Source organism: Falco biarmicus, chromosome 11 (genome assembly GCF_023638135.1).
Source record: "Falco biarmicus isolate bFalBia1 chromosome 11, bFalBia1.pri, whole genome shotgun sequence".
Classification (NCBI taxonomy): Eukaryota; Metazoa; Chordata; class Aves; order Falconiformes; family Falconidae; genus Falco; species Falco biarmicus.
The window spans coordinates 9602952-9630731 of NC_079298.1; the positions used below are offsets into that span (position 1 = coordinate 9602952).

At 40.1% G+C, this 27780-nt stretch overlaps 3 protein-coding genes across 6 annotated transcripts in view; 2 read left to right on the forward strand and 1 right to left on the reverse strand.

Moving 5' to 3' along the window:
• The window catches only part of TUT4 (terminal uridylyl transferase 4), a 50075-nt gene extending 46870 nt beyond the window's left edge, over nucleotides 1-3205 (forward strand). For 2 of the 4 annotated variants that reach the window (XM_056355800.1, XM_056355801.1), the window contains exons 29-30: nucleotides 1278-1451; nucleotides 2490-3205. In XM_056355800.1, the coding sequence (XP_056211775.1) occupies nucleotides 1278-1451; nucleotides 2490-2581 (266 nt within the window). In that variant the 3' untranslated portion in view covers nucleotides 2582-3205. Of the gene's footprint in view, nucleotides 1-1277; nucleotides 1665-2489 lie in introns of those variants that run through there. The other 2 variants (XM_056355803.1, XM_056355802.1) reach the window with 2 other exon arrangements.
• Nucleotides 3206-3346: 141 nt separating this feature from the next.
• PRPF38A (pre-mRNA processing factor 38A) lies at nucleotides 3347-7614 on the reverse strand. Its single transcript, XM_056355812.1, has 10 exons — nucleotides 7429-7614; nucleotides 7186-7345; nucleotides 6523-6644; nucleotides 5935-6020; nucleotides 5656-5766; nucleotides 4968-5080; nucleotides 4513-4539; nucleotides 4336-4433; nucleotides 3940-3988; nucleotides 3347-3684 (listed from the first exon to the last, which is right to left on the reverse strand). Exons 1-10 carry the CDS (start codon nucleotides 7556-7558, stop codon nucleotides 3642-3644), a joined length of 939 nt encoding a protein of 312 aa, XP_056211787.1. The 5' UTR covers nucleotides 7559-7614; the 3' UTR covers nucleotides 3347-3641.
• Nucleotides 7615-7722: 108 nt separating this feature from the next.
• Nucleotides 7723-27224, forward strand: ORC1 (origin recognition complex subunit 1). The gene is made up of 17 exons (XM_056355810.1): nucleotides 7723-7868; nucleotides 8555-8659; nucleotides 9058-9185; nucleotides 10574-10743; nucleotides 11187-11556; nucleotides 12214-12505; nucleotides 14275-14379; nucleotides 14736-14931; nucleotides 16004-16110; nucleotides 16938-17039; nucleotides 17542-17713; nucleotides 19952-20059; nucleotides 20857-21006; nucleotides 22269-22388; nucleotides 23914-24080; nucleotides 25112-25199; nucleotides 26612-27224. Exons 2-17 carry the CDS (start codon nucleotides 8571-8573, stop codon nucleotides 26804-26806), a joined length of 2559 nt encoding a protein of 852 aa, XP_056211785.1. The 5' UTR covers nucleotides 7723-7868; nucleotides 8555-8570; the 3' UTR covers nucleotides 26807-27224.
• The last annotated feature ends 556 nt before the right edge of the window (nucleotides 27225-27780 follow it).

The window sequence follows — 27780 nt, forward strand, 5'->3', positions numbered from 1 at the left end:
TTTCTCCTCTTGCTGTCTCATTTTGCTTGCTTCCACTCTGATTGTGCCTCCATAGAAGGTTTCCCAGTTTTCTTGCACTGTCAGTCGCAGTATTTTTTTTTCTTTCCATTCCTCAGCTTCTGTTTCCAATCTCATCACAGTCCTTTTCCTAGTTCCCAGTCCTAGTATTTTTCCTCTTTGTATTTTAATAGTCATTTGAAAGTTGCATTTCTGGCTTAGATGCCTTTAAAGTGGGGTTACCGGGTGGGTGCACAGCAGCTGTCCTGAAGCCTGCTTTCTTACTTGCTTAGGACAGTTTGAGAACAACAAGCTTGTGGAAACGGGCTCACATAGCCTTGACTTGGAAGGAGCGACTTTCTTCTCAGCAGTTGATCAGAAATGGGATCGTTAGAAGTTTTAGACTTTTTTCATGCATACTGTAGAGCCATGCCGCATGTTTTATTCTAGAAAAATTACGGTTCTTTTTAAATGTCTAGCTGTTATTTAATGAAAGTCTCTCTGCAGGGTTTTTTTTTTAATGATGAGCCTGAAGGGGAACTGATATACTGAGGATAGTTATTTATTTTTAAATGTACGTTGATCAAGTTTTTAAACTAGCAGGCATTTCTGTGTCTTATAAAATTGGGAGCTACAAACAAAAAGAGGATTAGTAATACAGCATTTGGCATCAACTGTTGTGTCTCCTGCCTCCTTGGATGCTTGATTTCTCATCCTTAATGCTGCAGTAGTCCTGGATTTGTAAATGGAATAGTTTACAATTTGTGTATTTGAGTTCAAAAGTTTTAATTTTCCTCTCTAAAAATCAATTTTAATTTGGTCCAGTGATCTAGATAGCAAGTTTCTTAAGCATACAATTATTAGTGGAATTCCGGTGTACATCTGAGTTATTTCGTGCAGTAGGATAATTGCTTTGATGTCACAGCTGTGTCAGTGATAGTGAATATCTGTGTGGGATCAGAGATTAGTAACATTGTTCAGACCTTGTATTTTTCATCATGAGAATGACATAGGAATAGTGAAATTGTAGGTCTTGATTTTAATAACTGATTCATCCTCTGTCTTCCACCCCAAAAAAATCTATTATAGTGAATAATGAAGAATGTAGGTGGTATTTTTTATGTATGTTAAAAAGAAAAGAAAAAAAAAAAAAGTAGCACATCAGACTTAATTGCATTACATCCCCTGCAAACTGTTATTTAAGATGTAAATTGTATTTGTGACTTACTGTTTAATTATTTCAACTTGCAATGTGCTTTTCCCTTTCAATTGAAAAATAGATCAGGGTTTCCAAGGACAGTTTGGTAAAATGAACCCTTCTTCTGTCCCTTGGGACCATGGGACCCCTACCCATTTTCCTCTCCTCCGAGGAGCGTGGCCTTACAATATGCCTCAGAACTACATGCAGCAGGGAAATGCCAGCTATCCACCGAACAAACCTTTCTACCCTCAAGGTACTAGAACTAGTATATGAATCAACAGCTCATGCAACATGTCTCTTTACTGTCTCAAAGGCTTTAAAAGCCAAGGAATCATGTTTCACTTGCTAGGCTCCCTGGAACCATAATGAATCCAAGAGTCAAATCAACGCTTCGGCTTCCTGTATGGATGGATTAAAATCTTTGGGGGCGGGAAGGGGTTAAATAAAATTCTGAAATCTGAGCCAATTTGCAGTCTGTTGCACTTCTAGCCTCTTTCCTTCACTGCTGCTGTCTCACTGTAAAGCCACCTCTGCTTCAATAGAGGTTAAGATGATTTGCCCATGAGCATGTTAAGAATATAAAGACATTTTTGTCCCAATTAATTTTATTTAGCTTTTGTACCTTGCCTTGTGGGATGACTTAGATAAAATCTTGGAAGACCATAGAGTAATTCAGGTTGGAGGGGTCCTCTGGAGGTGACCTAGCCCAGCCCGTCCACAGCCAAAGCAGCACCAGCTTCCAAAGTTAGATCAGGTTCAGTTATTCAGGGTACTTTGAACGACTGACACTTATCACAGCCCTTTCTGATGCTAGTGAACGGTAAAGGTGTTTCAGCGTCTGGCAGGACTGGAAAAGGCGGGTAGGAAAAAGGCCTTTGGCTCCACTAAGAGAGAAGCTATGCCCAAATTTTACTTGGAGGCTTTGCAATTACCACGTTGCTGGGTCACGCAGTATAAAATGAGATACCGGCCAAATCCTTTTTTTCCCCACATCTAATCTGTTGGCTGGAGCAAGGTTTCCAAGTGAGACCCATCTTTTAAAATCCTGAAACTATTTTTGTTGAATAACTAAAGTAATGCAACAAAACGACATACTGATGATTCTGAGGGAATTTGGGAGATAGCATTACTTTAATCCTGTATTGTACCATTAAATGGGTTAGTCATAGAGATAGCATTTGTCAGTCTAGTAAATGGCTTTATTTCTAAGTAAGATTAATACGTTGAATATAGCCAAGCACTGTTAAATATATTTAATTTGCTGAAGTAATTGTAATCCATTTTCTTTTAGCTGGTCCACTGATGCAGAGTAACCAGCGGTTCTCGCTTCTGTCTCAAGGACACCCACACTTGAATCTGAATTACATTCAACAGAAAAAGTGAAATTTCATGGGATGGGGGGTGGGTGGGGGGAGGGGAGGAAAAAAATTCAGGTTCTGATTTAAAATCTTAATGCAACATGTTTAGATACAAGATTATTTAAGACTGTTTTTAAACTGTATCATTTGTACATAGATATAACTATAGTTTTTACTGGTATCACAGAACTGAGTGATACAAATTTCATCTATTTTATTACCCTATTTTTAAGGGGAATTGTGTTTTGTTTTATCTTGATAAACTGTAAAGAGAGAGAATTTTTAAAATTAAGTTCTTTATTTTCTATTAGCTGTATTCATACTTTGGTTGCTTCAGACTTTATATATATTGTTCTAAAAAAAATAAAATTAGAAGGGGATTTCATGTGTTTAAAATTTGTCACTTCTATTCTTTACAGAACTATGTAGTGCCAAAAAAAAACTTTTTAAAAGAAAAATAAAACTGCAAAAAAAAGGATGTAAGACTTTTTCCTCTTCCCTATTTGTATGTGTGCTTACATTTGACTGTTATTAGGAAACCAGAATAATAGAAATTGTTTTAGGTTAGCTGTCTTAAAGAAGAGCCAAAAGATTAGCAGCTTTAACAGGTCATACACACTCAGCAGACCTGGTCTGCCCCATGCTGGCGTCATGCATGTGCTGTTGACAGCCAATGTATCTTTCTTGTAAAATACTTGATTTGAGGGAAGAGTGCACCTGCTTTTCTGTTCATGAACTTCACAAAATAATATGAAAATACTCTATAAAAAATACGAAAGAAACAGCAAGGAGCTTTTAAAGATCAACCCCCCCTTTTTTTTTTATTGCGTTTCACTAGTTTTTACAGGCCTTGAGAAAAAATTTAAAAACAATCCTCAAATTCTGTCATGAGGATGAGTAACTACTATCCTTACCTTTCTTTTTAATTAAAAAACCACAATAAATCAAACAACAATTGTACAGAAGAAGGATTAAAGAAATGGGCTGCTAAAGCAGCCAGTACATATCCATCTGTCCCATAAAGCAAACAGGACAGTGTTAGACTGCAGTTCAAGGTCCTTAAACTGTGTGGTCGATTTAGTTTGTTATTCATTCCCTCGCCGACTCTTCTTGTGACTTTTCTTAGATCTGAAACAGAAAGTAAGAGGAGCCGTACAACACTACTAGGAATTGTTTTGAAAGACCAAGGTGATTCACAGAAGTACCGTGGTGTTTTCTATGGTCAACTGCAGACAGCATAAGTTGATTACAACACTGAGGGAGGTACTGTACGAAATACTTCATATCCAACATTGTAAGACCTTTGATCCCCAAGATTAAATGGCAAGTAAGAGCTCCCACAGCAGTACTGATACTCTTAAGAAATACTCTTAAGAAATTTACCTTTCAGGTGATTTGGAATGACTTCTATGTCTGTGACTACGATGATGCCCTATGAGATAAAAACCATAAGTTACTTCCATAGACCCTGGAATTCTTTTTTGTTTTGCTAATGCAATCTGCTTCTAGTAACCAAGTGTCCTAGATAATAATGCCAGAACAACGCTAGTTTTAATTAGGCACTCTAATTAACCTCCTGGCAAATACCTGAAAAACATACTAAAGACAATTTTGCATGTATTAAAGGAGTTCTCCAGCTGTGCTTAGTATCGCTATCAGTTTTATGAGCCAGATTAAGCACCTATGCTGCCTTCTTGATACTGTGACACAGATTTTTGTTGGCGTGGATGTTCTGCTGATAAAAACTTGCCAGAGTTAATCTGTAAGTTACAAAAATACCTGGAGATTTAGATCTTGATCTGTGGCGCCTCTCCCTGGATCTGCTCCTGTGTCGTCTTGGGCTTTTGCTGCGATGCCTCTCCCGGCGTGGAGATGGACTGAGAGGAAGGAAGCTTTTAAGACAGCCATACTAAAGATACACGCGTTCTAAGATTAAATGATAGAATAAAAGACTACCTTCTTCTCTTTGGAGAGCGGCTTCGCCTGTAATTGGAGGAGAAAAGAAAAAGTCGTAAAAATCACAAGCAGGACCAGCTGTTTAATTTCCCATATTCTCCAGCACCAGGGCTTCTCTCACACTCCCCCATGCCTTCAGTTAGCATGCGCTTGGCCTGCTGCACAAGAGGCAGTACATGCTTCTGGACTGGCTACTAGAGTGAGCAAATAAGGTTAGTGAGGAGTGTTTCCTGACTAATTATCAGTAAAAACTAGTTCAAGCACTACTGAAGGACTAGAGAAACAGGCAGATGGGTTGACTGTGGCTGTGCATCACAACTCCTTACTTCAGAAAGCAGCTAAAGGAATTGGAAGACGTAAAAGATTCTGGCTAAATCGTCATCTTCACTTCTACACTCGCTGCAGCCATCTGCAGTATGACAGGTAAAAACACTGCTCAAGGAGAGCTATGTCACCTTCTTGGAGACCTGCTTCGGCTCCGCCTGTATCGCACAACTGGAGATCTGCGAGGTTTATCGAGGTCTCTGTAGCCTCTTCTGCGGTGGTCAGGAGATGGTGCTCGTTCCAGCTGGAAACAAGGGTGGAGGGAGAAGGTTCTGTAAGTCAGGTTTCATCAAGGTTTTTATCTATCAGAACAGATTTCTGAACAATTAATATAAATGACAAGAGTCATGCAGTCAAGGTTCCCCATCCTCAAGTATTTCATACTCAGAAGTCAGCAGTACTGCCAAAGCTTGCCAACTGGAGATTACTATGGCCACCTCTCCATACTGTTGATTCTTAGGAAGTACAGCAGAATTTACTCTGATGGTTAACTTAACATTCATCATCACCTTCAGTTCTCTCCGTTACATATGTATGTAAAACCATTTATCTGAAATACGCTTAACACTGAACAGGTCCAGATTTGTGAATTTCAGGAGGCAGAAAAACCTAACAAACACAAACCACTACAGAACTGCTTCAGAATCTAGCAAGTTCTCACAAGCAGCTTATATGAAAATATGTTAAGCGGAGACGTGTAAGAGTTGCAAGCAGCCTCCTGGTGGCTCCCCTCAAGTATTTCTCAAAGGCCATAAAGCATTCTGTGGTGGTGGTTCAGCACCAGCTTTAACTAATCCCTTTCCAAAACAGTTCACCAACCTTTTCATCTTCCTCTTCCTCTTCCTCACTAGATTCTACATCATCCATGTCTTCTTCCAAAGCACTAACACGAGGCTCGAGTTGCTCAGCTTCTTCCAAAACATATCGTTTCTAGGAGAAATTAAGACTCTATCTGATGCAACCCAAGTAAGAACACCTACAGAGGCATCTTGTGTGCCCGAAGGGCCTGTATCATAGCTTTATGCAACAAGCCAGTAGCTGATAAAACTACTGCAGCAGATGCAGTTAAGAATTCCATAACCATCTGCTTTCTCAAACCTGTAATCGAGGCAGAATGATATCGCATACACGTTCCTCATGTAGTAGTTCATCAATAAATTCATCCACGTGCATCAGTTCAAATTCTGGGGAGGGGAAATACCATTTGAAAGACAAAGAAGATTAAAGATAAAACACCACAGACAATTTACATCAAGTGGACTGTAGAAACAACAGTTCCAAAATAATTCTCAAAGATGAGGAAAATCATTAGGCCTGTCTTGCAAAAAGGAAATTATTGCACAGCTAGGATTAGCAGATTCACAGCGCTTAAACCAGCACTCAAGTGGTGTTTCTTTGGTATTTATGGAACTGCATTTCAGTGCCCAACACAAAACACAAGCACCTGGGGTAAGTAAAATCAGCAAGGCAGTTCGCATTTGTACCACTTGGCAAGACCAGCAACAGACTATCCAAAAGATGAATAAGTAAAAGCAAGGTTTCAAGAAGATGGTTATGCCACAATTTTTTAAGCTTTATTGCTAAATAGAGTACTTATGTTTATCTAGCGGGATGGGTTTTTTTTTTAATAAAAGCTCACCTATGTGGTAATAAGAAACCACAACAAGAAAAAGTAAGAGTGCTTACCCCCATTTCTGTTTTGACTTTTTATTTTTCGATAGTCATTGTACAGTGGTTCAAGATACTTGTAGCAGTCAATGGCAGTGCCCGTCAATCTCATGTACAATGCACCAAGCATTCGGACGTACCTGAAAATAAACCTTGTCATGTATCTGAGGTTTTTGTGTACTTAGCAACTGAGATAAAAGAAGAGCTTTTCCCATAAGTTTCTGAGGAAAATCAGTGCATTGAAACAAATAAAATACCCAACTGTTTAGCTTTTCTCCTTCATGTACTCTATGTGTATATGTATATATACACACACGTAAAAAAATAATAATTATATAGTCAAGTATACATACATAATCTACAGACAGGGTGCATTACCACTCACAAACATGAAAGAAAGACTGAAAGAAAATTAGATTAATATTGCTCCCTTAATGCACCTCGTTCTAAATACTTCAGGCTAAGGTATATTGTTGCAGACAGCGCATGCCACAAAGGCAAGCCACTGCAGCCCAAGTGCCAAGGGGAGTAGGCTTGAAAGGGAAAGATATGCTTTTTAGCAAGAAGAGTTTATCAGAGCCTACTGGAAGCTAAAACCTGCACTGAAGTCTCCCTGGCTGTTCTGGACAGTTTCGTTAAATACGACAACCAAACAAAGGAAAAATCAAGCTACTAACTTACTTGAAGTCCTCGTTTTTTATGAACTCCACGATGATGTCCTTTTCGGGCTGAATCTGCAGCATCTTCAGCGTCAAGCACAGGAAGGGCGTGGGCTTGATGTTCCCGCCATAGACGCCCCCCACGTACTTCAGCTCCATGGCCTTGTCCACCACCAGCTCGGCTGGGAGAGGGACGGGCCGTCAGCGCGGCTCCCCGCCGGGCCGGGGCCCGGGCCCGCTCCCGCCCCAGCCCGCCCCGCCATACCCGTCAGGCCGAAGCACTCCTCCTTCCAGTACTTGGACTCGTAGATGCGGGTGCGGATGATCTTCTCCACCAGGTACTGCGGGTTGGTGCCGTGGATGCTGTGCGCGTCCTTCACCGTCCGGTTCGCCATGGCCGCCGCTACACAGCTCCGCGGCAGGCCGCCCCGCGCCCCGTCTGTGAGGCGCCGCTTCCGCTTCCGGGCCGCGCGCCGCCGGCCGCCATCTTATCTCCGGGCCATAACGCCCCTCCCGCCCGCGACTTCGGGCCGCCAGGCGCAAACATGGCGCCGTTCCCGCGCGGCCTCCCCCCGCCTCTTCCGCGCTGTGCGCACGCGGGGCGGTGGGCGGGGCTCCGGCCGGGCTTTGGCGCGAGATTCTATCCCGGTGCTGGCGGGAGCTCACGCTGCCGCTGCCGCGCGCGAGGTTGGCTGAGGCCCCGCGGTGAGTGAGTCCCGCGGCCCGGGGGGGGGCGGGCCCGTGGCGCTGGGAGCGGGTGGCGGGGGGGGGGGGCGGGCCCGTGGCGCTGGGAGCGGGTGTCGGGGCGCCCCGGGGTCCCTCTGCCCGGCCCGGCCGCGCTGCTGGCCCCTTCCGACGCCATGGCCCCACCGGGGCGGCGGGCAGCCGGCTCCCTGAGGAGAGCCCTGCCCCGGGGGGCTGGCGCGGGGCGGTGAGGGGGAAGGGCGCTGGGGGTGTGTGGCGTTTTCTTGAGCCCTGCGGCTGGTTTCCAGAGGGGTAATTACTTAGGAGGGAAAGAAACCAAAGTAACTGAAGACCTGAGCATAACCGAGACGTTTCTGACTCGAATCCGCCTGGTCGCTGCGATGGTGTACGAAAACCAGCACGAGGGTCTTAAAGCGGCCGGCGGTGTGCCCCGGCCATCGCGGCGGGTCCCTCGGGTGTGTTAGCCGAGGAATTGCAGTGCATCCACCAATCCACAGCTAAACATCTTCCCTTTTCCTGCTCCCTCGGGGGAGAGGCGCCTGCAGGCTTTGAGGAAGGCAGGCTTCCCTGAATAGGCCTATGCACACTGAAAGAATAGATGGCATGTCTCTGTAGTGGGCCATCTTGAGCCTTTTCCGGCTTCTATTTTTAAATAATAAAAAAAATAACTTGTTTATTTCTTTTAGCTTTTCCTTGGGAATCATGAACACCCGGCAGCAAAGCAAAATTATCCACTCCTGGTGTGGAAGACCCATGTGCTTAGACAGGAAACTCAGGACTTCCCAGTACAAGTAAATAACATTTATTTCTAACTTGCCCAGAGAAACTTCAACAATGAAGGTTTCTTTACCTTTCTGATATCGTTCAGGTTAGCGTGGCAATCGGTGAGGATATGAGTGAGGTTTTGAGCATTGTCTCATGACACTGTATAAGAAAAATGTTGTCACGAAGCTCTTAAATTATAGATTGTATAATGTATAAGCAAAAGCATTTAACCAAATCTGTGAGTAAGAACTGTTTAATTGAAATATATATAAAAGCGTTTAATCGGGGAAACTAAATTGTCATATTTGCAACAGGGGGCATAACTAGCTACAAAACCGACAGGCCGTCAGCTTTAGTGATATGTGAACTAATGAAGAATATGAAATCCTGATTTTTAATCCGCAATGTGTGTATCGCTTTCTAGGGGAATCCTTATTACATCAGAAAGCAGTGGAACAGAAACCTGTGTACAGCTTGGTGACTTCGTTTTAGTAGAAGGAGAGAATGCAGATCAACCTTTTGTGGCACAAATCCTGAATTTATATGAAGATGGTAAAAGAAATAAATATTTGCTTCCTATCTAAGAAATCATGAAACGTTTTAAAGTTATCTCTTTCGTGGGGATGTAGGTAGCATTAACCCTGTATCACTGGCCTGATCTATTAGTGAAATTAAGCTTTGGTAATCACTGCATCGGTATTCACATGTTCCCCAAATATTTGGGGCTGATCACTGATTTCAACTAAATTTGATAGATAAATGGAGAACTTAGAAACATTGAATTCTTACAATCTTTTTGCTTTGTGTCTAATTTAAAATAAATGGTCTGTGAGGAAGACAGTGTGAGCTCATGCTTTATTTAGTGTTTGGAGAGGCTAAATGGAGCAAGAGTACTGCAGCCCTGGAGCTTGCATCTTATTAGATACCAGGTAATTTAGTGATAAGCCTCGAGGCTGAGTAAATGAGGCTGGTTACTTCTGTCCTTTGTAGAACTACTTGTTTATAAATAATTATGAAAAGATAAATTATGGAAGGCGAGCGATACAAAGACTGTGTCTGAGTCTGCATTAGGAGCTACTCATTAGCTATGTCTGATTTCTTTGTACAGCTTTTGATTTTTGTTTTGGACCATTGTAATAATATTTTGAGAGTTTGAAATATGTAATAATGTTTGAGAGTTTACTTTTTTTTAATGTATTTATGTAGCACTCCAGCTTATTTATTTATTAATGCACACTTATTGTACCATAACATTCAGCTCTTTTTTTCCTACTGGAATGAAACCCATGAAACTTCCTTGAAAACAAGATTTTCCTTTTGTTATATATCTTTAACAATTTGTCAAAGATATGTGGCTTTGTTTTCAAAGATGGACACCTTAAAATGTAGAGGGTAACTTAATATTAAATGGTTAATTATAAATGTTCCAACTGTTTCTTTTAACTCTTTCCATACGTAATCTGTAGTGTTTATTCAGACTTTCTCCTAGTTATTTCAACAGCAGGATTCTCTAGTTTGTTAGGCAGTAAGTAAATGTTTCTTGCTTGCTTCTGAAATAACATTGACATTGCAAATAACGTTCTGAAATTTCTTAGTTCTCCTTTTGTCACCGTTTTTGGTTAGCGGGGTTCGCTTAGATCACGTCTATTCAAATAAAGAATGTCTTTATTTGTGATGGTGAAATGGTGGTCTGGAGCTGGTCTCCAGGCATTTTGTGATTGAGACCTTGTGTAGGTGTTATCTCATTCCTTAAGTCTCAACTCAAACAATTTAGCTTAGAAAATGGGAATTGTAATCTCTTATCAGATGTTTTCTCATCTGTGTTCAGGGAGGATTTCTATTCTTGATGGCATTTCAGCTAAAGTCATTGAGGTCTCGTAACAGCTATTTGCGATCCAGTAAAATTCTTAATGTTCAGTGACTCTCTTTTGTGGTTACAGGTTCTCAGAATAAACATGCAGTTGTGCAGTGGTTCTCTCATATTACAGAGATACCTCAGAATAAACGGAGGCTGCTTAAAAGAAAGGTGTCTCCCCAAGAGGTTTTTTTTGATAAAGTTCCTGGCTATGACACTGATATACCTGTGGAGACCATTATTAAAAGGACCACGGTACGTACTGCAAACCCTCTACAAACAGAGCGAACAAAGAAACAGAAACAATTTGAAAAGCATAATAGAATAGCAGCTACTTTATTCCCTCCCAAACCAAATTAATGATGAGTATTCGTTAATGCATTTATCGTAGGGCAGGATAGTTGAAAACTTGATATTCTGTCTGTCTTTCATCCCAAAATGATGTTGTTTTTTGACAGCCGGCTGATCTGGAGGTTTGCATGGAAAGTAGTAGTGTGAATGGGAGTCCTGTAGTGCAACAAACTTACACTGGTGTAAATGTAGGTTGAATGTGTTGCCCTTTATAATGAAGGATTGCAGAAGTTCCAACAATAAGATAGATGTGAATAGAAAATAGCTGAATGCTAAGAAAATAGTTGAATGCTAAATTAACAGTAAATGTTAAGATATGTGTGTTTTGGTATTTTCTGTTTTTACAGGTAATACCGCTACATCTGGAAGAGGAACTACCTATTACACTAAACAAGAAACAAACTTTCTGTGTAAAACAGTCTTGGGATGGAAAATGCTTTAAGACTTTGTCCTCTGACACATTCCTTAAGCTGAAAGAAGCTAGCAAGAAAGGAGGTAACAGCCCAAACTCTTCAAGCTCATTTACTCCTTCAGGCATCGTTTCCCTCCTGAAAAAAGAGACAGAGAGCGTTGTTCAGAGTGCCACAAAAAATGATGAGTTGGAAGTACAATCAAAACATGGCGATTCCAAGTCCTCCATCAGGAAGAAGGGATGTTCACAAGGAGTGGCTAATAGCACCAGAACTCTAACAGCAAGGAAGAAGTTACAGTTAAACGGTATGTGTATGGTAATCTGTCCATTCAGTAGTTTTGAATGTAGTATGTTTTGTACCTGTTTGTTTTGGGTAGTTCAAACAATGGTATTCATTCAATATTCAACGTGAGTATTTTCAGCTACTTTATTCAGGCTTTGGGGTTAGCCCAAGCCTTTTGGGTTCATTAGTTTTTTTATGTCTGTTATTTCAAGCAACTGTACGGCTTATATCCAGTTGCTGTTGCAAATGTTTTATTTGTAACCGCTAAGTCTAAATTAAAGTGCTTGTTGGCTGAAATGCTACCAGTCAGCCTAACTTGATGTCAGAATGCCTCGCTTTCTTTAATCTTCTGACTAACGGTGTGCTAGAATGTTTACATTGGGCTGGTTGAATAAGCACATTTGATCCTACATTACATGTCATATTTTCAAACTGAAGCCTAAGTGTAAGTGGTGGAGGCAGGTTAGAAAAACTTAAAAAACGGATTGTATTCTGCTTGGTCATCTTTTTAGAGGAAGTGCATGCCTTCTGGTGATTCAGTTCCTTGTTCCTGGAGTGTAATGCCATCTCCTTTCATTTAAATGACAGGCACTGAACCAGTAGTTTCATGTCTTCTGAACATTAACCAAACCAGCTATATTAAAGCCTGACAAAAATTCATTTTGCTCTTGATTCCTAGGTCCCACACAATCTCTTAACAGCAGGCTCATGGGATGTGAAATTTTGAAACTTCTGGATGACGACTGTGGTGCTATAGCACCGTTAGAACCATCAGCTGCTAAAAGAAAAGTGAGAATCACTGGCGGTTTAGGCTCACCACCAAAAATGCCTCGCACCGATGATAAGTCAGAGTCAGGTTTTGCTACTGAAGAGCGGTGGTTTAGTGATACAGTACAATTATCATCCTATGCTAAGGTCAAATACTCCAGTGGGAAAGCCGGGGATCTTCCTGTGAAAAATGGTACTATAGCGTAAGTGATAGCTTTTCTATAATTATTTTTCTATGGGATCTCTATTTGTATGTAGCTCTCTTTACAGCACACTTATGAAAGACTTTTGGAGAGAAACGCAGGTCAAATCTCGGTGTGTACCATGTTTTGCCCGTTGAGGTCACTGAGAGGAGAGGGGATGGTCTAAACAGTCATGAGTGCACTGTGGTGAGGCTCTAGAAAGCATCTTACTTGGAGGTGAACACATGATTGGGGAGATTGTAGGAGGAGTCGACTTCAAAGATGGATGCAAACAACAGTGCATGGTTACAAGAACAGAGAGAAGATGTTAGAAATGGGAATGGTAGGATAATATGAAAGGAAATTGAAACAATGTTAATTATTATGGTTTGTACTCAGTGACATAGATAAAAATCTGTTTCCCTGCAGTACCTATGTCATACAGGCTGAAGTATCCCCTACTTGTGACTGTTGAGATAACTGTAGAGAGGGGTGTGATTGACCTCGTGAGAGTTGTCATGATAATTGTATATATACTTCCATGCTAGTTTTTATGTAGAAAAGAAATCAAAAAGCATAATTATTCAGGTATATATTCACACAGTCTTTAAAAATTCCATTAAGTTGGGGCAGGAGAAGAATGGATCAGACTTTCTTGTATAAAGTGTTGCAAGGAGCCAAAACACAGTCATTTTCCTCCTTTCAAAAAGTAAAGATATGGATGCAATACTTGGCATCTGCACTCAAGTTTTTGTCATGTATAGCATAAAAACATTTTACTTTTCATCAATAAAATAATGGCATTTCAGTGGTATTTCTAGAGCTAAAGACTTTTCTGAGAACGATCAACAAATTTTTAACATGTTTGTAATTTATCTCTTTGTGTTCTTTGAACTAGTAGAAAAGCTGTATTAACAGTAAAAAGTTTCGGTGGTACGGATGAAGTGCTCAAGAAGACAACAAAGGAATCTTGAAACACAAATGGAAAAATCTATACCAAAGGGCAGATCAGAGATGCCCAAAGAAAATCCTATTTGTCTCCTCTTTCTCTTAAAAACCCAACCCGCCCACCCACCCCCTAAATAACAAACAGACAACCGCCCCCCCCCAACCAAACAAAACCACAACTGTTCCGAGGCCCTGTCCCTTCAGTTTGGCAGTGTTACATTTGCAAAATAATTTGGCTGCTAATTCAACTGTATCACCATCTATTCAGCGCGCTTCGCTGATGTATGTGTGTCTAACTGGGGAAGTGAGGGAAAGCTGTTAACATGTAGCAGCTGTTAGTCAGTATGAAACAAATTGCTGGTTTTGATTGAGGGTGCACAACGAATTGGTATGATGTTGATAGGGCCCAAGTCAGAGACATCTGTTTTGAACTAATGCTAGTGCAGTCACTATTGTCACAGCATCACAGAGCAGCTAGTAATTCTGACTTGCATGGACTCTGCGTCTCTCTTTAGACTTATCAGCTTAGCTGGTTCACAAAGCTTTATAGAAACATGCTTTACTATAAAAATCTTTACAGTACAGACCGTGAATGAACTATAGTAAATATTTTGTGGGTGTTTTGTTGTTTTTGGTTTTTTTTTTTCCTTGGCAAAGATATATTGGAGAGAGGAAGTTGTGCTGCCAGTATCCATGCCGTAGCCAATCTGTAAATAACTAAGCAAGAATTCTTGCTGGATTGACAGCCGTAACAATTGAGCCTGAAGTTTGAAAGGCCTCTCCATCCTTGTAAGTGTGATGCAAAGAGGAAATACAAATAGCTTTGTGTTCTTTCTTTACAGTTTCACTGAATATTTGGCACAGAATTGTCAGAACCTTCTACTGATCCCTCGTTCTCGTAGAATATGTGCACAGAAAACATATGCTCGTATTTCAGAGCAAATCAGGTAAACTTTTGTATCCATGATACTTGATTCAGATTTCTATTGGTAGCTTGAAGCCTTGAGAGTTTGTCCAGCTTAATATTAAAATGCAAATGGTTCTAGAAGTACAACTTAATTACAGTGTAAATAAAAACTGTCTTGTGTTCAGAAACATTAAGTTGACTCATGGTGTTCATCAGCAAACTGACTTCCTTTAAACCAGTCTGTTAAATAACCATGGAAAATTAACAGCTCAAGTGGACAACAATATTGGCTTGCTGATTATGATAACTACAGAAAAAGCTGAAATGTACAAATGATTCTTTGTAGTGTGTAGCGTATGTATTTTTTAAAACTCATGTAATTTCTATTTCTCGTAGCGTATTAAATAAACTAGAGAAAAAGGATTTTCTGACTAGCTCAGATGGCTCTGACTCTTCAAGTAGTGAGGAAGAGGAGAATGATGTGCTCTGTACACTAGAAAAGAAAACCAAATTAAGCAGAACATGCAGCACCCCAAAATCTTCAAGGAAGTCTTCAGTTCACACTCCTGCTAAGACTCTGGAAAAAACTAAGGTTCTATATAAAATTGCTGTTCTTATTATTTCTGAGCCACTTATTTGAATGCTTGATGCCTGTGTACCACAGTTAAATATCTGAATCCCTTAGCTTTTAATGAAACATCTGGATTCGTATGATCTTTGGTATGAGTAGGTTATGCAAACGTATAGAACACTTTGTGTTTTGTGAATGCTCTGACAATGTTGATCAGAAAACTCTGGCCTAAACAGGGAAAATATTGAATTGGGCTGGAGTGGAACAAACTGATGAATCTGTTTATGGCCATCATTTTTACTTTTATTGTAAGCTGTGCACTGAGACATTTAAGTTCTGTTTCTCTAGTCTTCATAGAGTGCAGTCTATATATATAGCAGAAAGCCATAAGACCAACTTTGCTCTTGGCAGTAGAGCTGTCCTGATTCTTGAAAGCTTACTAATGTGCAGATGGTTACCAGTGCTAAAGGGCTGCTCTGTGGTGTTCATGGATGCACCAAAGTGTGTCCAGCAGTTTCTCATAATGTTGTGGCCGCTGATGGAGATGAGATACCGGACTATGTGAATCTTAGACCTGACTCATTAAGACAGTGTTCGGCACCATAGCCAGGTACATACTGTCAGTGGCTAATTTTTACTCTATACTTATGAAATGTCTAACACAGAAAACCTAGTGTAACTTGTAAGCACAGCAAAGAAGAAGAATAAAGTTATTGTGTGGCTTTTTTGTTTGGACAGTGAAATTCAGGTGGTCAATTTCTAGTTGCTTGCTGTTTCTTAAGAACTGGATCAATTTAACACAGCATTTCAGAAAAGCATTAACAATTTAGAAATACTTCAGACAGTTAAAAGATGTAACTGTCTTTGTTACTACCACCTTTCCAGTTTCTTTTTTCCCTGAGGAAGAAAAGGCCATGAGGCTTATTTGGTAAATTCCTTTGTAAAGACTGTTTCTTTGTTCATCTGGTACTCTGGCATCCCTGGATAGTCTTTGTGCCTAAGTAATGTTTGAGAAACTTGAATGAATGATCAGTCTCCAACAGAAATAGCTGTATGTAGAAAATCTGTTTGAAGCTGTAACTTTTCATTGCAGCCTTTACCAGGAACACCCAAGACACCCCAGAATGCAACTCCTGAAATTCCCAGGCGCAGCTGTGAAGCACAGAAACCAGTTACTATACTAGAAAAAGCCAGATTAAGGTAACGTCTGCTTAGGGGAAAAAATAATCTTTTTTTTGAGTCAGGTATGCATAGATAGCAGTAGGCTATGCTGAAATAGGGAAACGTCATCTTTACAGTTTTGAATAAATTTGGTAAAAATGCCGATTGTTTTGATTTGATTGTACGATACTAGATTTACAAATACTAGTGGTATTTACAATACTACTCTTACAATTTCAAATTGCTATAATTAGTCCATGCTAAGTTCTTCAGAATTAGGTATCTGTCTCTATTCTGAGCAACATTAGGAAAACAAAGATCCTCTTGTATTAGCTTTAGAGTGTAAAGGCACAATATCTGTCTCATCTTGGGGTGTGAAAAAGCTTTACAGGTATGGTAGATGTTCACAGTGGAAGAAAAAAGGCATTCAGGACTGTCTGTATCTTTCAAACTGAGTTTTAGGTTTTTCAGTTTCCTATAAGTGGTCTCCCCTCTTTTACCCGACCTCTATGTTGACTTACACGTTTTTTGTGAATTAAAACATCTAGGTCTTTACTGCTGCATATTCATGCCGTTTGTTTATAAAGATGACTGTTCAGCCACCTTAAAACTTGAAAGCACATGTAGAGAAACTAGGCTATTTCTTTTGGGATACCTGACGTTGGTGTTCAGACTGTATGTAAGAGTAATTTGTATTAAAAGTAAGTATGTAAGATAAATTTGAAAAACTACAGACAACTGTGAAAGGTGGAGCATCTGGCTATTTGTTTTCCTCAGTAGGCCCTTCAGGTAGAACTGCGAAAATGCAAACCTTGTATCTCCTATTTAATTTTTTTCTTTTTTTTTTGTTTTTTTTTCATCAAAAGGTTGCATGTTTCTGCTATCCCAGAATCTCTGCCTTGTCGTGAGGAAGAATTCCAGGATATCTATAACTTTGTGGAAAGTAAACTTATTGATGGTACAGGAGGGTGAGTTTGTTGATGAGACTGAGATCATGTCTATCTATGGCATAACAGCAGTCAGACGATGCTACACTTATTTAAAAAGTTATCATTGTTTGGCTGAATCACAGTTCCTAGTTGAATTTTCCTGGTATTTTTCTTCCTTAGGAAGGGTTGTGCATAGAAATAATGTAGCCTCCTTTGTTGTACAGATTCAAATTAAAGACCAAAATATAACTAGTCAATATTAGATGTCTGGGAAACCTTTTTTTTTAAAAAAAAAAAAAAAAGTAAGTTACATTTATAAAGTATTTTAAGTTGTTAATTGCTTCAGGAATAATAAAAATCCTCATGATTTTCCAATGTTATGTGTCCCAGTTTGCAAATGAAGACTGAAATATAGGGAATTGCCTGGAGTGACAGGGTAGTAGTATTCAGGGTTGGTCTCAGAGCACAGGAACTCCAGCTCATTAATCCTAGGAGGATTATATTTTGCTCAGGCTGCTAAAAAGGCATTCTCTTTTTGTAGGTGCATGTACATATCTGGAGTGCCTGGAACAGGTAAAACTGCAACTGTTCATGAAGTAATTCACTGTCTTCAGCAAGCTGCAGAAAATGATGACATACCATCATTCCAGTTTGCAGAGATCAATGGCATGAAGCTGACTGACCCTCACCAAGCTTATGTGCAGATACTACAGGTAAGTAAAGCCTCTTCAGTGGCTCTCTGGTTTGAAAGAAGAGATCTTATGCTTTACCATTCAGATCCTCAATGTGCTACAGTATTCAAGGCACTCAACATATCAATACTTCCAAGTAGTCCCTCTGAGAGACTGTATGCTTTTATCTTAGAGCAGGTTTAAAAAATAATTAACTTTAAGGCCATGGCCAACTTCTTGGAACTATTTTGCTTTCAGCTGCATAAGGGCAGTGGGTGGGGAGTAGCCTGATTTATTACGTCCACTCAGGTTGAAAAAAAATCTAAACCAGATTCTTCTTGTATTTCCCCTTTTATAACTTTTCCTGCACATGTATGCTTAAAAAGTTACTGAGATGACAACTCTGGAAGTCAGTGTGGCAGTAGAATAATTACTAATCAATTGTACAATCAATTACAATACAATCAATTGGTCTGTCATAATAACAATCCAGCTAAAGAGGGGCCATCTCTGTCAACAATACTGCATTTCAGATTTTCATGACAAACTAGTCTGAGCTTACTGACTGTGCTTGCTTTTGTACAGGTGTGAATTAACCTTCTGAGGCCTGGATTAAGATCAGCCATTAGGTGTTAGACAGTAATCAATCGCTCAAGAGCTTTGTCAGTTTAGGCTAACTTTAAGCCAGTGACCTGGAAATGAAATGATTTTCTGAAGCATCTATTCCAGTTTCTTATAACCTTCCACTCAGTCTATTTGACATCTTCTATCTGAGCAGGAAGTGGCGTACGTTGTTCTGATACCCCTGTCCTCATAGCTGGGAGCTAAGTTTACATATTTGCACCCTTTCCTCAAACCAGCATAGACAGTGTCTTGCTGAGGGATTTGTTGTAGCCAGGTGACTGTTTCTTTAGCATAGTGAAAAGTTTCATGACAATTACCTTATTTCATGCTAATGTTAATGTATTTTAATACTCTTTCTTCCTATCCTGTTCAGCATAAAATTTTAAAATTAAAGAAAAATAGGCCTTTGGCAGTAAAATTTGTTGCCCTTCCCCCCACAGACCCTGAGCTCTTTAAGCTAGCCCAATTAAATATCCTTCAGGGGAGCATGTAGTCAAATGAATGATTTATTTCTCCGATTCCTTCTGCTTCAGCTGTTATCCAAGTACCCTAGCTAGGCTGCTGCTACTTTTCTGATTGCCCTGTCTCTTGCTGTGGGTTAGTCTGAAACTCCAGTTTGCTGATATTTCTTTGCATGACAAGCAAATTATGGAGTGTTCACTACTGGAGTTACTTCACTCTCATAGGAAAGTTCTATAGAGAAGGAACAGGTACAGGAATGGCTGGACAGGTGAAGGAGATAAGATTAACTGGGGTTGCAGTAGTGTGACAATTCCACTGCAACATGCTGAACTCTGGTATATTGGATTCCCAGTTACAGAGCTGTGAAATCAGGATCCTCTGGGATCCACCTGCTTTGTATGACTGATTCACACTGTCCTGACTGAATTGGAAACATGAAGCAAGTATAGATTATACATTGTTGTCATGCTCTGGCTTGTTTAATAATTATTGAATTCTCAGGTTAGTTTTCAGGGTATTCTGGAAAGCAAATACAATTTTCAAATACAATGTTTATTTTGCTTTACAGCTTGACTCTGAACTATGTTGAACAATAGATTTAACATATATAGTGTACTTTTGAAATACCATGCCTTAATTGCTGTATATCTTTGGACCTGCAAAGGAAGAGGTAATGTACAGTCAGCTGTCAGCTCATCTGTTTTCCCACGTAGGTTATTGTAGAAGTAGTTCTTGTAGAAGATGGGTTTTTAGCTTAGGGTTGAATAAATTACTTAGTTCCAGATCCTGCTGATGATTAATATTTTAGTAGGAGTCCCAAGATTACTGAAGTCAGGCTATTCTTGTCAACTGACTTAGGTTTTCAATAGGTGTTTTGCATTCAGAGGGAGACACCCTTGAGGTACTAGGTTTAGAGTCCTGAGACTGGGTTCAGGATTTCTTAACACATCTGTATTTCAGACAAATTGCAGGAAATTGTGTTGGCCTTCCTTTTTAGTGATGTGCCTTTGGCTTCTGTTCTCCTTTATGGACAGGTTCTAGTAGATCTGAATGCATTATGAGCTACTTTTTCATTTTGTTACTCCATCCACCCCACCACCATTCAGATGTTTGGTGTTGATTGGTAGAGAAAAGTTAAGAGTTAAACTTCCTATTGGTGTGATTAACCTGCAACGTTGTTTAATCTTTGTCCAGTTACTGACAGGTCAGAAGGTGACAGCAACCCATGCTGCAGTACTATTGGAAAAACTGTTCTGTACACCCGGACCAAAGAAGAAGACCACAGTGCTGATAGTGGATGAGGTGAGACAAAGAATTCTTCCTTTTCTTTCCTGGAAGTGTTGTAAGAAATGAGTTTTTTGAGGATGGAAAAAGACAAATTGTTCATGCTTAGACTATATATATATATATATATACATATAGATCCATGTATATGTGATATAAAAGAGAAATAGTCTTTGGAGAGAAGACAAACTAATAGCTCTTCTTAGCCTTATTAGAAAACTGAATCTAAATGGGTAAGTGTCCTGTTGCCGTATTGTTCTCTGCCTTGGATTTCACATTGGTTTTACGTTTTGTTTTGGTCCAAGTCATGGAATGAATTGTTCTGTCAAGTCCTAAATACCATATAATTCAACTGGATTTTGTCTGGAAGCTGCTGCTTTTCCAGTGAGAAAACACAGTGAAAATAAGTCGTGTCCAGTTTTGAAATTCCTTGAATGCGTTATGTTCACTAATAAACCAATGCATGCTTGTTTTTTTGCTATAAGCTACTTGAATTTTTCACGTGGAGGGTCTTTGAATGTTGTTAGATATAGTATTGAGTAGTGTTTAAAAACTCCAGCTGTTTAATCACTCTACTGTGATGAATACTTTCAAAGCATCTAGTAGGACCGTGCTTCTCCAAAAGAGATTAGAGCCCTAATTCAGAAAATGCAGTCCTATTAGTAAATGGATAAAGGAAACACAACAGAGACAGTTTGTGCAGAATCACATAAGAAGTCTTCTGTGGCAGAGCTAGTAGCTCTCTCAAACCCCCATCAGGTTTTGTAAATACAAGGCTGTTCTTTTTCAGTCTAATTCTCTTTCTGTCTCTGCAGCTTGATCTTCTGTGGACCCGGAAGCAGAATGTGATGTACAATTTATTTGACTGGCCAACTCGGAAGCACTCAAAGTTAATCATCTTGGCCATTGCTAACACCATGGACTTGCCGGAGAGAATAATGATGAACAGAGTATCTAGCAGGCTGGTATGTCCTAACAGTTTTGTTGCTATGCTATAACATGATAATAGATTAAATACTGTAAGCAATCAGAAGTAATCCAGGGGAAAAGTAGGAGTCATTACATCAGAGGCTGAACGATGCTTTTATAATTTCCTCTCCAGAGGGCTGATAACGAACACATAAATCTTAGCAAAGTAAGTTGTGGAGCCAGCTTGCTAATCAGATTTTATGCTGTGTAAGTACACTATGTTCTTGTAAGAATGAATTAAGAGTGCAGATGTCTTTTTAAACATAGTTTAATCATATTAAGAGTAATCAAATGCCATGCTTCATGGTTAAGCTGCTTACTCTAGAGTTCAGAAGAATTCGCTTCTGGTTTCCTTTCCTCTTTCCCCTTTCATTCCAGACACCTAGTTACTTCTCTCTATTTGCCATCATCAGCTGGTAGATTTTCCTTGTTGGATACCATTGGACAGAAAGTTGGGTGCACTCTACACCTCTGCATCTCTGTTGAATACATTTTCCTAACTCGTCTCTTCATCACTGCTCTAAAAGTGATTTGCAAAAAGTGTTCTGTGCCTCTCTCCATCCCTCTGACTCAAAAATAGTTCCACAGCATGTGAATTGCTTTCCCCCGCCTGCTAAAGCTGCAGATCAGCTGAGTCTGTATAGTCATGAGAGAAAAGAATTTTGCATAAGAAATGCAAAACTCGGGCCTCCTGTGGAATATGAAAGGCTGTGCACCATCTACAATGTAGATCGTTCTTCTCATCTTAAAGCAGTTTCTGTTAGCTTGAGGCAGAAGAGGATTTGTAATTGTTGGCTAATTGCTAATGTGAAGTCAGTAGTATGATTCTTATCCATGTATACAGATTTGCTGAAGGACAGGTGGATATTTTGTCATAACTTCTGCTGTTACTGTATTACAATCAGAAAAAAATCTCTTGTAACCAGAAGATTTTCATATCAGGTGGTTCTAAATTTGCTTACAAATTTTGTGAGAGGAATTTGAATTCTAATAGTAGCCACACTTGCTCCTCAGTCCTTTCAGTGGGGAGGTCCAATCAGTGGTCCTCACTTAGTCACAGTTTTGTGGATTTGCATGTTTATTTCACAAATACAAAGTGGAAGAATAGATTAAAGCATACCACTTGGAGGGGAAGAATGTGAGAGAAGGAATTGCTCCCACCAGAGAAAATTAAACCAACAATACCAGCTATGCTTGAGCAGTTGAGAGTTTTCAAGCACTACAGATGCTTTTAACTGTATTGTATTATTTACTATAGGGCCTCACCAGAATGTCCTTTCAGCCTTACACCTACAAACAGTTACAGCAAATTATTTCATCCAGGCTGAACAACTTGAAGGCATTTGAAGAGGATGCAATTCAGCTGGTTTCCAGAAAGGTAAGCACAGTACAGCTGTGTGTCATTTGTGTTGTGCTAGGTAAAGGGGCCGGGGCTGGGGGCGAGGTGTGTACCACTGTTGGGAAAGCTTTGTAACAGTAGTCAGACCGGGTTCTGTGGTTGTGTTCTGTATTGGAGACAAGTGGGGCACAAGTAGGAGATCATACACTATGCTCTCTCTAAAGTAAGCGGGGTATTTTTTCAGGAAACATTGCTAAAGCAGCGTCTTTGCTTTTTCCACCTACTTCGAGAAGGCAGGAGTATATTCCAGGAGCTGGAGGCACGACAACAAGAGTCATGATAAGGCATAATGATAAGATGTCTCAGTGTTTGGCACAATGTGAGTCGTTGGATGATCTTGAAAAAAACCCTGGTATGCCAGTGGCAGTGGAAATACCCCTATTTTCTTTCTCAAGGTGTTTAAAGCCTTGGTATAACAGACAGTACTTACTCTGATGCCAGTCTTAATACTCACTTGCAGAAAAAAATAAATAATGCATTAGGAATCAGTAGCTTCTCAAATTGAGATGTATGCATTGCTTAGTATCCTATGTTAGCAATTCTACATGAAAATAATCTATTTAAATTGTTAGAACATTTGTCAACCACTATATGCTTAAACAACTTCTTCTAAGCATCAGTGTAGCATTAAAGAAAAGAGTACTCCTAAATGTCAGAGGTGTAAAAATAAGCATTTGTTTTGTTATGAAGGAACCACCTTTTTGTAAGAGTAGTAGTGATAATTTTGCAGACTGAATAATCTGCAGTATTTTCCTTCAGAAAATATAGAAAAATAACTTGCAATTAGATTTATCTAAAGAGTTTCTCATTCTTGGCTCCAGCTGGGTTCTAATGTTTTCATGTGTTACCAGCACCTACTGGGAAAACTAGGCCAGTACTGTATCTAGTGAATGCTCACAGCTTTATTAAAATTGTGAACCACAAGTGGGGTTTCAAGAAATACTTGGTTACAGAAATTTCAGACACCTAAAAATGTTTGGGCACTTGTGAATGTAAATTCACAATCCCAGACGTTTCTTTGAGACTTAGTAAAAAATATTAGTGTGCTCTTAATGTCAGCATTCTATTGAGTTACGGAAAAACTGAAGAGTTTTTTGCCCCCTTCCCCCCCACCTGAACCTGAATTGTGATAGGGTATTTTATTTCTGAAAACTTTTGGAGTTGAAGTGCTCACATTGGATTTCCTGAATTTGGTTGTTTTTTTTTTAGCCTCTGACTTCTGTGGTTCTAGAAAAAAGCTCAGTCTTGAATTTGTGATGACAACATTGGAATGGGAGTATAGGATGGTTGCTTGTGTTGGTTTTGGTCAATAAGATCGCTATTTAAAATCAGGGGTTCTGGTAGCATCATTCACAGTAGCATTGCTGTCCTGTTTTGTGGTCAGGTGGGTTTTGGGGTTTTCTTTGTCTGTTGGTTCTTGCTGAACTCTTTTAATTTTGTTTTGTTTTTTTTCCCCTCAACTTACAGGAAATATTGCTACAAACCTGTCAATGTTTACTTTCAGGTTGCAGCACTGTCTGGTGATGCAAGGCGTTGCCTTGATATCTGCAGAAGGGCCACTGAGATATGTGAGTTTGCTAGCCGAAAGAGAACCCAGGAAATAGTCAGGATGGCCCACATTACTGAAGCCATAGATGAAATGTTTTCATCACCATATATAAATGTAATCAGGTAAAAACATTTCTCAGAGGAATTTCTTGGCTTTTGTGTCTTTTCTTTTCCACTGGGCTACTTTTTCAAAAACATTGGATCTGTCCTCGCCACTCTTTGGGAATCTCTGATGCATCATGCTTTGTTGAAGCATCATACAAAACAAACCTTGCAGCACAGCTAGAAGAGGAGGGGGCGCTGCTGAAATTTCCTGATTGTCATTTATTTTGCTGTACAGCAGTTTCCACGTACATATATTTGAATTCCTTCCACTGGAACTAAATCTGGAGGGTACACTCAGGAGTCCGCAACTACAAACAGTACTGGTTATTCAGCATACTGGAGCTGGGCTGAAGGAAAAACCCGTCGGATACGTGTAGTTTAGGCATTGGGTCCTCAAGAGTCAACTCCTCCCCTCTCCATACGTGCTTGTGTTACGCCACTCACCGTCTTTCCTCGCTTATGTGCAGCCACAGGTGTCTGAGCAGAATGCAAGGCTTTCCTGTTTGGTTTCTTTAACATCAATAGATTGTTAGGACTTCCAAAAGGTTTCCTGAAGGAATGCCTGTGAGGAATTCTGTTACCCTTCTGTGGTCTGCACAGGCTGTAACTGGTGAAGCGCTTCACCGATTTCTGGTCAAAGGAAAAAGAATGTTTCATCAAGGGTTGCGGGGGGAGACTAAGGGGTGCAAGTAATGATATTTTGCTGGATATGTAAGTACTGCTTTTGCTGTGCTACTTGTGCCTGAAAACTTCAATGTTCATTTGTTAATTCATAAATGTAGGTTGACCATAACAACCAGAACGTGTATGATGTATGGAATGAGATGTTGTGTTTGGATGTGTTGACAGAGGGGTGAGGTGAAATGCAGTGTGGTGCCAGAGTTGCAGGCTGTAATATAAGGGCTAGCTGACATAAACTGCCCCTGTAAAAAATAACCTGCACTTAAGTATGTGGTTACCAAGCAATTTCCCTTCCAGACTTCATCCTCATGTTTTGTAACTTCTGAACCTCACTGATTAATTTTTATCTGCTTTGTTTTGATATTCAGGAATGCCTCGTTGCATGAACAAATATTTCTGAAAGCAGTTTTGGCAGAGTTTCGCAGGGCAGGAGTTGAGGAGGCAACAGTTCAAGAGGTATGTTCATGTTTTGGAGCACTTTTTGGTTTTTTCCTCCTTAAAATAGAGGGAGGCATTGTCAAGATTCAGGCAAAAGTGTATGTATTTAAATACTTGGGATTTTTATTCTGAAAATTTGATGGAAGACAATATGATGGCAGGGGCATGGCTGTCCAGGCCAGGTGTAAATTCTTAATTGAATGCAACCACCAGTTTTTCAATGGAACCAAATACATACAATTGAAAACACTGGCTGTTGTATTAATGTTACAAGTGATCTGGATCACAGAGTGGTTAACTTTTTTTTTTTTTTTGGCATGCATCTGAAAAAATTACATGCCTCCAGTAAACATGCTTTGTAACAGGAAAAATGAAAGAGAACCTGAAAATATCAGGCAGCATAGTTCAAGGAGGAAAACTGAAGGCTGATTCCAACTTCTGTAGCGCTGCCTGTTTCCACAGAGGCGGGTGTATCACTAGTAGCTGCATTTTTTTAGTAGACCCATAAAACACTTGGCACCACCAGAGCTGTGAAGAGTGCGCATAGTCCCTTTCATGATTCATAGTATGGAAGCTAAATGTTATAAAAACATTTATAATGATGTATTATTTATATATAAGATAACCTGCTAGGTTCATCTGGTTCTACAGGTTTGTAAACAAGCATTTTAATTGCATAATCCGTTTCTGGCTCCTGAGCATCTGTATCAGTTGACTGCACAGATACACTGGGCCAGGGGTTCTTGAACTTCAAAGGATATTTTAGGCTGCTTTGTTACACTTTTCCCTTAGTTTTCCTCTTAACACCAAAAGGGTTTTCTTCTGCTTTTTCTAAATAGAAAAGCAGAAGACCCCAACTGATTCTTGTTACATTCATGATTTGTAACAAGTGCATTCTCCTGTGCTTAAAGGTGTAGCATGCCTTTCTAAGTCGCGATCTTTCATATGTGTAGTTGGTGTGACGTGTTTCCTGGGCCTGAAGATCACATCTGAGTGAACTGCTAATCACTCAATAATTAATTGTGTGTCAGCCCTAATCAGCTGGGTAAGGTTTAGTCCACATAGTCCAGGGGAGAAGAGGTGTATTAACAAATAAAACGATCTAGTTAAGAAATTGCAGGCAAGGTAGGTTGCTCATTGTTTTGCTTTTTGGCTATATAAAAAAGGAAGCTATAGCTTTGAATTGTTGCTTCCTTGAGAAAGTCCTAACAGTTTGTGCTAAACCAGCAGTGTGTGTGCATTTCAGCTGGATAGAGTGGGGCTAGTTTTTCCTCCCTTCCCACAGACTGCGAGAGAAGGAAGCTTGCTTTCTCACCTTGGCATACTCAATTGCAGCCGGAGATAAACATGACCAGAGTCCTTTTCTCTCTCTCTCTCTCCACCCTCTCTTTGTGTGTTGTTTTTTTTTTTTTAAAAAAAAAAAAAAACAGATCTATCGTCAACACATAGCGCTGTGTAGAATGGAAGGCAGGCAAAGCCCCACGCTGTCAGGAGTGATGGCAATTTGTTCAAGACTTGGAGCCTGCAGGCTGCTGCTGCTGGAGTCGAGTAAAAAGTATCTTCATATGCGGGTGCGACTGAATATCAGCCAGGACGACATCATGTATGCACTCAAGGATGAATAGAGATTTTAATTATTTTTAATATGTATAAATATTTTAAGTGTTGCCAACTTTTTAATTGTCAATGAAATGATAATAGCAGAATGTTGGTGGGTTTTTTAACACTAAGTTTAAATGTTTGGTGTATAAAGCAGTTGTTATAATAAAGCATTTTATTTCATATACCTAAAATACTTTAAAGCAAACTTATAAAGAGATATTTTTATGAGCTGGTAACTAGTTTCCTTTCAGCTGAGGTGTATGGACTTGAAATTGATTATTTGCATCACTCCTCATGCTAAGGAGCTTTGTGTTTTGTTTTGTTGGGTTTTTTTGTTTTTTGTTAAGACCAGTAGTGTCTTTGTGGCATTGGAGTTTGTGCAGCTTTTCTCCATTGACGTTTGTTGAGTATTAAAGACATAAAGCGATGTGCTTAAATTTACATTACTGATAATGTGAAGGATCTTTCAGTTAAGCAATCAAGAGCTGACTATTTGAGCTGGAGAGACTGCTACCAGGGAAGTAAAAATACCAGAAGAAATTTATCATTCAAATAACCAACTTTTGCCGCTTTTTTGCCGCTTTTTTGCCGCTTTTTTGCCGCTTTTTTGCCGCTTTTTTGCCGCTTTTTTGCCGCTTTTTTGCCGCTTTTTTGCCGCTTTTTTGCCGCTTTTTTGCCGCTTTTTTGCCGCTTTTTTGCCTGAAAGAATCGCTCTGGGGTAGCGCAGCCCTGCCGCAGTCAGACTGCTCGCCAAAGGGCGTTAGTCATTTGGCCACGGGCCGTTCGAAAATGCTGTTTTTTCAAAGCTGTCGCTGTGAGCGCGCTCCCGAGATGGCTCGTGGCGCGGGCTGCTGCCCCGCCCCGCGCCCGCCCCCGGCCCGCCCCGCGCAGGCGCGTGCCGCCTTGGAGCCGCGGCCGAGGCGTCTCCGGGCCGGGCGGGCGCTGCGTCGCCGGGCGCTTTTGCGCGGGCGGCGGCGGGCTGAGGCGAGCGGCGGCG